This window comes from Penaeus vannamei, chromosome 26, assembly GCF_042767895.1.
Source record: "Penaeus vannamei isolate JL-2024 chromosome 26, ASM4276789v1, whole genome shotgun sequence".
NCBI lineage: Eukaryota > Metazoa > Arthropoda > Malacostraca > Decapoda > Penaeidae > Penaeus > Penaeus vannamei.
In genome coordinates, this window is record NC_091574.1 from 34960691 (window position 1) to 34970690 (window position 10000).

A 10000-nucleotide genomic window follows, 5' to 3' on the forward strand; every position below is an offset into this window, starting at 1 on the left:
CAGCACTGGCGGAGGTGGTGGCGGAGGCTCAGGAGGTTATGGTTCCGGCGGAGGTGGCTCTCGAGGCGGCCATGGCAGATCCAGCGGTGCCAGCGTTGTCCGGGCACAGCTGGTTGGTGTTGGCAGCCTTCCCTCAGGAGGGGGCGGCGGCCACGGTTCCAGTTCCGGTGGTGGATACGGCGGTGGCAGTGGTTGGTAAGACTTTCTGTCATCAACGAACTTTGTGTATTCATTAGCTACATGTAAATAAACGAAAAACAATCGAATTTAAAGTCCGGATTTAATCACCAACACCCACTGATGTAGTAAATTTTGGAAATGTTGTAATATTAAAAAGTTATTCCTTGCAAGGATAATAGCAAGAACAACAGAAAGAGAATCAGCGAAACAACAGCAATAATAATAGTAGATATGACACGCGGACACAAATCGAAAATCATATACATAAATTCATTTAGATGTATTTATAAACAAACAAATATCGATTATAGATGATTATACTTATATTAGATGGATACATACAATGGAATAAGCAGATGTACAAATAGATTCATAAACACATGTATAGATCTACAGTATATACACACATAGGTATATTTACAGGTAGGTATGGGTATGTGCATGTGTGTGTGTGTGTGTGTAAGTAGATTCATAGACACATGTATAGATCTACAGTATATACACACACATAGGTATATTTACAGGCAGGTATGGGTATGTGCATGTGTGTGTGTGTGTGTGTGTGTGTGTGTGTGAGTGTGTGTGTGTGTGTGTGTGTGTGTGTGGTTGTGTGTTTGTGCTTGTGTGTGGGGATTTATAGATTCATACATGTAACTCTTGACTTGATAATGGCTGATAATGATAATGAAAACAATAATGATGATAAAGATGAGGATAATAATGATCCAAAACTACATGAGGCTGATAATAATGAAAATAACAATGATGATAATGATAATGATGAAGATAATAATGATGACATTGAAGATTATAATGGTTCTACTACTACTACTACTACTGATAATTACAATAATAATAATAAATCAAAATAACAATAACAATAGAAATGAAAATAATGATTGGAAAGAATAAACAAGAGTAATGGTAAATAAGAATGAAATAATATGATGCTTCAATCATCATTATTATTATATAATGATAATAATGGCATGCGAATGGTTGAGACAAAGATGACAAAAAAAAAAAAAAAAAAAATTATGAATATCTTTCCAAATTTATGACAATTTCACCGATGAAGACTTGCAAGCTTGACTTCTTGATGTACCTACAGAAGCACTTGCATGATGTTGAGTAAGAATGATGTTAAATTGGAATGGTGGTGAATAGATATGATGGTGAGTAGGAATGATGGTAAATAGGAATGATGTTAAACTGGAATGGTGGTGAATAGGAATGATGGTGAATAGATCTGATGGTGAGTAGGAATGATGGTGAGTAGGAATGATGGTGAGTAGGAATGGTGGTGAGTAGGAATGATGGTGAGTAGGAATGATGGTGAGTAGGAATGATGGTGAATTGGAATGATGGTAAATAGGAATGATGGTGAGTAGGAATGATGGTGAGTAGGAATGATGGTAAATAGGAATGATGGTGAGTATGAATGATGGTGAATTGGAATGATGGTGAATAGGAATGATGGTGAATAGATATGATGGTGAAAAGGTTGCGATGGTCGTAGCACTAGTAGGGATAATAGTCGTAGTAGTAATAGAACAGTAATATCAATACGAATGCTAAAGCCGTCAATAATAGTGAATAATGTTATGATGATTGCCCCTTTAGTAACTGAAGTATTAGTGGCTCTGATAATGATGTCGATTATATAAAATTATTGAAAAACAAAAACAAATATTGAATAAATGGCGGAAATGGTTATTGCAATAAATAAGTGATGAAATTAATGATAACAGTAATAATAATTTTGTTGCAATGTGCCATCTATCAAGAAACACTTTTTTCAGATTTTGCATATTGCTTGTCCATTTTTTTCTTTTTCTTTTTCTAATCTTTTTGCGATGCTTATTCTCGAGCGGGTTTGAAACAGCGACACCATGATGTCACAGCCCTTTCGTCACCCTGGGCGAACTCTACAGCTCTTTCTTCAAACTTTAGGCATTTGTATTTGAGTGTAACGAAGTAATATGTACTCTGCATAGGTTACAAAGTCCATCGATAAATGATACAGTTTCATTATGACAGGTACAGTATGCTGCCAAAAGGTTATTAATTTGCAACAAGACTAGCGTGGTGGTAAGTGAGATAGAAATATAATTGAAGTGGCCGTTTCTGGCTGTTCAACCAGTGTTTTTTTTTTTTTTTTTTTTTTTTGCTACACCATTTTGAGCATGTCAATATTATCAATCTAGATTGAATCCAAGGTTCACGTAGATTCACTAATGCTAGTCAAGACAGAACTATTCTCCAATATGTTTTAAATAGATGAATGATAAACAAAGGTTATTCTTAAGGACAACTAAATAAATCGGTTTCAATTTTCGCTTTATTGAATGTACAGAATGTCTATAACTTACATTAGTACCCATAAAGTGACTAGACTATTGTTTCATTAAGCATATTCTTCACTGGTAGCAACAGCACTGGAGCCATACCCAATGCCTCCACCTTCAAGCCTACAGCAGACACCAGCGAGCGAGTGGCTGACAATACTAGTGCACATAGAGCTTCTTGCCACTGTGGACTCCATCATGTTAATCTCCCCTGTCGCATCTGCCAATGGTGCTGACGCCAAGACAATGATTGACCTACTGGACCTGTCATAGCCTCTGCGAGATCCATTGCTGTGGGAGCTATGACTTCCCACACTGTTGCTACCAGTACTAGGGTTCCTATACCTGCCAGTTGTACCTATATAATGTTGGAACCGTTGGACCTTCTAAAGGTGCTTTGATGTCCACATCCACAGGTGCTAGACTATTTACTGCTACTATCACCAGTACTTGGGAGGGTGCCGACGCCTGCCAGCTGGGGTTTCACAATGCTGGGACTTCGGTGCCTTCCAATGCTGCTCTAAGATCCCCGTCCATGGGAGCTAGAACTTCCCCACCGTTGCCACCACTTCCTGCGAAGGTGTCAATACTTACCAGCTGGGCCTTTGCAATACTGCTTTCGGATGCAAATTCGTGAGAACTAGAATTTTCCCCATTGCTGCCACCAATGCTCGGGAGGGTGCCAACACCCATCACCTGTGTTTCCACAATGGTGAGCCCACTGGCCCTTCCAATGCTGCTTTCAGATCTGCCTATATGGGAGCTAGAGTTTCCCTCATTGCTTTCATTAGTGTCTGAGAGGGTGCTATAATTTCCACCACCACTGCCACTGCTGCTGCCAACAGTACTTGGGAGGGTGCCAACCCCTACCAGCTGAGCTTTCACAATGCTGGGACCACTAGACCTTTCGATACTGCTCTCAGATTTACCTCCTTGGGACATAGAATTTCCATCACCATTGCCATTAGTGCTGCCAACAGTATCTGGGAGGGTGCCAAAACCTACAAGCTGAGCCTTTACAATGCTGGGACCACTGGACCTTTCAATGGCACTCTCAGATTCACCTTGGGTGCTAGAATTTCCACCACCGCTGCCAACAGTACCTGGGAGGGTGCCAAAACCTACAAGCTGAGCCTTTACAATGCTGGGACCACTGGACCTTTCAATGACACTCTCAGATTCACCTTGGGTGCTAGAATTTCCACCACCACTGCCATTAGTGCTGCCAACAGTACCTGGGAGGGTGCCAAAACCTACAAGCTGAGCCTTTACAATGCTAGGACCACTGGACCTTTCAATGGCACTCTCAGATTCACCTTGGGTGCTAGAATTTCCACCACCACTGCCATTAGTGCTGCCAACAGTACCTGGGAGGGTGCCAAAACCTACAAGCTGAGCCTTTACAATGCTAGGACCACTGGACCTTTCAATGGCACTCTCAGATTCACCTTGGGTGCTAGAATTTCCACCACCGCTGCCATTAGTGCTGCCAACAGTACCTGGGAAGGTGCCAAAATCTACAAGCTGAGCCTTTACAATGCTAGGACCACTGGACCTTTCAATGGCACTCTCAGATTCACCTTGGGTGCTAGAATTTCCACCACCGCTGCCATTAGTGCTGCCAACAGTACCTGGGAAGGTGCCAAAATCTACAAGCTGAGCCTTTACAATGCTAGGACCACTGGACCTTTCAATGGCACTCTCAGATTCACCTTGGGTGCTAGAATTTCCACCACCGCTGCCAACAGTACCTGGGAGGGTGCCAAAACCTACAAGCTGAGCCTTTACAATGCTGGGACCACTGGACCTTTCAATGGCACTCTCAGATTCACCTTGGGTGCTAGAATTTCCACCACCACTGCCATTAGTGCTGCCAACAGAACCTGGGAGGGTGCTAACACCTACCAACTGAGCTTTCACAATGCTGGGACCACTGGACCTTTCAATGCTGCTCACAGATCCACCTCCTTGGGTGCTAGAATTTCCATCACTGCCACCAGAGTTTGGAAGGAGGCCTATGCCTATCAGTTGCCCTTTCACAATGTTAGAACTGCTGGATCTTATATAATTTCCTTGCGACCTTCTTCGATAGGAGTTATAATTGCCTTCGCCGCTGCCATAACTGCTTGGAAAGGTGCCAACATTTACTAGCTGGGCTTTCACAATGCTGCTTTGAGGCGCACCCCCTAGGGAGATAGGCCTCCTCTTACCGCCGCCACCAGTCCTTGGGAAAGTGCCAACACCTACCAGCTGGGCCTTTGAAATGCTGGGACCCCCGTGGGAGCTAGGTCTTCTCCCACTGCTGCCACCAGACTTTGGGATGGTGCCAACACTTACAAGCTGTGCTTTCGTGATGCCTGGGCTGCTGAACCTTCCATTGCTGTTTCGAAATTGTCCTCTATGGGAGATGTAACTGTTCCCAACGCTGACACTATTGCTTGGGAGGGTGCCAACACTTACCGGCTGTGCTTTCACGATGTTTTTGCCATTGAATCTTCTGAAACCGTTTCGAAATCCTCTTCCATGGGAGCTGTAACTTCCAGTACTTGGGAGGGTACCAACCCTAACCAGCTGAGCTCGGACAATACTGGGTCCTCTGGGAATCCTGTGTCCGCCACTGCCCCGAGTGCCGTACCTCCCTATGCCTCCAGCGCTGCCGCTAAAGGTGCCAGGGGGATTAGCAACCCTAGCAAGATGTGCCTTCACAATCCTGCCACCACCGCCTCGGCCACTACTTCCGTAACTATTTCCTCTCATGTGGCCACCGCCTGTATTGCCTGCACCTCCTCCGTGGCCACCTCTTCCCCTGCTACTGTAGGACCCATCTACACAGCATCCTGTAGGAGAAGCGGCTGCTACACCTAGCGACGCCAGAAGAGCCAACGCTATCTGTGGAAAAGTCAATGTTTATAGCATTGTTGACCGAAGAATGTTGATTTTCATGCAGTATCTTTGCATATAAACTGATCAAAAGAAATGTAGAAATGAATTAAGAACTATCAAGTATACTGAAAACCATCTTGTTTATGAGAAAAAATAAAGATTAGTAAATTTACATAGACATGTGGTCGAACATGCGGGAATATATCAGCACACTAATAATTTAAGTTGTCTTTATATGTGTAGACATATATATATATATATATATATATATATATATATATATATATATATATATATATATATATATATATGTATATATGTATATATATATAATATATATTCATATATATATATATATATATTTATATATATATATATTTATATATGTATATATATATATATACATATATATACATCTATATATATATATATATATATATATATATATATATATATATATATATATATATATATATATTTATATATATATATATATATATATATATATATATATATATATATATATATATATATATATATATATATAAATTCATGCATATACATACACACACTCACACACATATATTTATATATTATATATACATTCATATATATACACCACAATCTTTTGATACTTATATGCACATAAGTCCATGAAATCAACTGGATCTGACTTTGTGTATTAGTTTCTTTTGATCTGTTCATCTAGATATTCCAAACAATATATCTAGCATAACCGAGTACTCACAAATATTCGCATGCTCCTAGGTATTCCAGGCACCAGGAAACGACTGCTTGGCTAATAATTTGCGCTTGTACTTATACTGACACTACCCCTCGGTGCCAAGTTGCCAGTTACCCATTTACATTGATGAATTATATCTACATCTACATCTACATTTATATGTTTATCATTATACCTTTAATTAAACGAATTCTTAACAATATCGATTATAAAGAAAAATGTTATAATTAATCTCCTTATACTTGAGGTATATAATACTCTGGTATACTATGCTATACCCCGAATGCTAAAAAAACAAAAGTGATCTCTTTTCTCAAGGTCTCACGTACCCACACTCAACTACGTCCGTACCATAGGTTACCAAGTGAACATTTATCATTACTGGTATTTATCGTCATATTACTGATGTTGTTGTGGGCTCCGAGTGTACTTACCATTGATGGAGACATGAAGATGATTGATGATTAAAATGATGAATTTGATTTGCGTAGAGCATTGATTGTTAAGAACCGCTCAAAAAATTATTACAAAAAGCGATTTGTTCGGTAAAAAACAACAGAAAGCAATATAATCTGCTACCTTTTCCTGCTAATAAATGAAAGTGTGACATAGCTCTGTCTGATTAATAATAATAAAATAAAGGAACTATCTTCCTTGCCGAGTTATCACTGTAGAAAAATATACTTCTTTTTAGGAAATATTATCGTCATATGAACTCGTGTGATATTGCATGGGTTCTTGCACGTAGGATAGTTTCCATCTTTTTGCTTTGTTTGATAGCCTCTCTCACTGTCTCTCTCTCTTCTCACCCCCTCTCTCTTCCTTCTCCCCGTCTCCCTTCCTCCTCTATTCTCCCCCCTTCCCCCTTCTCTCTCTATATATATATCCCTCCCTCTCCCCCATTTTATCTCTCCCTTCCTCCCTCCTACCCTTCCACCTCTCTCTCTCTCTCTCCCCCCCAACCTCACTGTCTCTTTGTCTCTCTCTCTCTAGCTTTCTATCTATCTCTCCCTCTCTCTTTCTGACCTTCCCTCCCCCAGCTACCTTTTTCACCCGTTTCCCCTACCTCTCTCTCACGTGTTTAAGAGCTACCTTTCCAAAGGTATCCTAAAAAGATATAGATTTTGGTGTTCCTTCCTTCTTCATTATTTACTCTTACTTACTTACCTACCTTACCCACTGAAATATTGTATGCTAAGTAGACTATGGTACTTGAATGCTGATTTACTGTATGGGAATTCGAACCCCTTTGGCACCTCGAGTGAGTATGATCCCAGCTGGTCCTAGTATACAAGGGGAGGTAGCGGCTTGTAGAATATGTTGGTCGAGACTTGCTGCCGGTTTGTTAGAATTGTGCGAGGTCCGACCCGAAGAATATTCATGTACTTGGCATGCATGAATAAAGAAATAAATGCATATTTAAAGCACTTTTGTGACCGACGTCCACTCGATCCACCTCCTCCACTTCTCTCTCTCTCTCCACCTCCATGTCAATCGGGCAAATAGATAGTAGTCTTATTATCGTCACCATCATCGACGAGGTGGTCATCATCCTATTCAGCCTCATCATAGTCATCACTGGTCATCACCATCGCCGTTGTCTTCTAATCATCGTCATTCTCTACGTCATCACCATCGTCGTCGTCTTCATCATCAACGTCATAGTGGTCATCGTCATCCCCATCTTCGTCTTACTCATCACCGCCTCCTTCGTCGTTATATTCATCGTGTCCATCGTGTCTTCGTGGTGGTTTTTGGCACCATCATCATCCTCACCATCGCTGTCGTTGCAAAAGTACAAAAATATCTAGAATTAGTTTTGTTATCATCACTCATTTGTAAATTACTACTTATAATCATAGTATCTAATATAATCATAATTATTATGGTTATCGCGATAGATTTTGATCAAATTGATAATTGGATTCGCTGTTAGAAAAGAATGGATTTTATATATCTGTCAAGAAACACGAAAATCATTATTGATGGATAGTTGTTGTTACTTCATTTTTATTTCTTATCCATTTCATTTTCCACCTTTGGCGATCAGCTGTTTAACGGTGAAGGAAATTCTCACGGTCCTTGATCTGAAGCAGGTTTGGGTTTGTGACGTCATAATTATATGATTCTAAGAGACTTCAAACAAGTTTCTTTTCTACGTATTAACATTTAGGGATATGCTTATCTGACGAACAAGTGCTATTGTTGATGTACATGACATCATTACATTCTCTCTCTGTCTGTCTCTTTCTCTCTCCCTCACCCTTTCTCACGCATATATACGTAACTGTATACATATGTATAAACATACATACCTAAATATACATATATATATATATATATATATATATATATATATATATATATATATATATATATATATATATATATATATATATATACATATATACATGTATGCATGCATACATACATACATATTGCCACCGGTAAAGCCTATCATAAAAAAATCCCTCCCTCTTAATAAGAGAACCAAAAGACAAGATAAAGAACAGATTAAGTATCCATCCTTTATTCTCTAGAATTATTTTGTTGATATCTTGTCCGTAATTCGATGTAAGTTTAATTATCTATTTATAATGATGAACATAAAATATCTGGTTCTTAAAAGCAACGGTTGGTTTCTGGGTTTTATTGTATTTGGGTTTGAGTCACAATGGTTCGCACTGAAACACATTCAGATAGGTTTCGTAAAGCACGCATTACCAGCCTCTGCTACCGTATCCCCCGCCGGCCGAAGCAGCGTGTCCTCCGCCTCCGCCAGACGGAAGGGTGCCGACGCCGACCAGCTGAGCCCGGACGATGCTGGCGCCGCTCGACCTGCCGTGGCCACCGCGAGATCCTCCTCCTCCGTGAGAGCCGTAGCTTCCACCGCCTGTGCCACCGGTGCTGGGGAGAGTGCCGACACCGACCAGCTGTGCTTTCACAATTTGCGGACCTGTGGATCTGCCGAAGCTGCTTCTAGATCCGCTTCCATGCGAACCATAGCTTCCGCCGCCTGTGCCACCGGTGCTCGGGAGAGTGCCAACTCCGACCAGCTGTGCTTTCACAATTTGCGGACCTCTGGATCTGCCGAAGCTGCTCCTCGATCCGCTTCCATGCGAACTATAACCTCCACCGCCTGTGCCACCGATGCTCGGGAGAGTGCCAACACCGACCAGCTGAGCTTGGACAATACTAGGTCCTCTGGAGAACCTGTGTCCACCACCGCCTCGGGTGCCATATCCCCCAGTGCCTCCATGGCTGCCTCCACCGGTGCTGGGAAGAGTGCCAACGCCGACAAGCTGTGCCTTAATGATCCTGCCACCGCCGCCACGACCACCGCCTCCCCCTACATGGCCTCCTCCTCCCCTGCTGCCGTAGGAGCCATGGCCGCCTCCACAGCAACCTCCGGGCGCAGCTGCGGCGACACTCAGCGCCGCCACGAAAGCTATAGCTATCTGTGAGAGGACATGGTTGAAAGTGATCAGGCTTCCGTAAAATGACACAAGCATGTCTGTCTATCTATAAATACAATTCTTTATCCATATCATTATGTTAATACACACATATGTATATATGAATTTAAACACTAGCAAGGATCACGATGCAAAAATCTGATAGGTATATATATGCACACACACACACACACGCACAAACAAACACATTTATATATACATACATATACATGCGTATGTATATGTATGTATATATATATATATATATATATATATATATATATATATATATATATATATATATATAAATATATACATATATATAGACATATATACATATATAGACATATATATATTTGTATATATAAAGAGATAGATAGATAAAGAGA

General features: G+C 40.9%; 3 protein-coding genes across 3 annotated transcripts in view; 1 reads left to right on the top strand and 2 right to left on the bottom strand.

The window, feature by feature from the left end:
- LOC113812807 (uncharacterized) overlaps nucleotides 1-266 on the top strand; it is an 834-nt gene extending 568 nt beyond the window's left edge. The window contains exon 2 of the mRNA XM_027364724.2: nucleotides 1-266. This exon is cut by the window's left edge and continues 320 nt beyond it. Coding sequence (XP_027220525.2) covers nucleotides 1-199 — 199 coding nt within the window. The 3' untranslated portion in view covers nucleotides 200-266.
- Nucleotides 267-2870: 2604 nt separating this feature from the next.
- LOC113812811 (uncharacterized transmembrane protein DDB_G0289901-like) lies at nucleotides 2871-6194 on the bottom strand. The gene is made up of 2 exons (XM_027364728.2): nucleotides 6160-6194; nucleotides 2871-5417 (listed from the first exon to the last, which is right to left on the bottom strand). The coding sequence occupies exons 1-2, from the start codon at nucleotides 6169-6171 to the stop codon at nucleotides 3012-3014; spliced, it is 2418 nt and encodes an 805-aa protein (XP_027220529.2). The 5' UTR covers nucleotides 6172-6194; the 3' UTR covers nucleotides 2871-3011.
- Nucleotides 6195-8791: 2597 nt separating this feature from the next.
- LOC113812810 (uncharacterized) overlaps nucleotides 8792-10000 on the bottom strand; it is a 1698-nt gene continuing 489 nt past the window's right edge. The window contains exon 2 of the mRNA XM_027364726.2: nucleotides 8792-9614. Within this exon, the coding sequence (XP_027220527.2) occupies nucleotides 8877-9614 (738 nt within the window). The 3' untranslated portion in view covers nucleotides 8792-8876. The remainder of the gene's footprint in view (nucleotides 9615-10000) is intronic.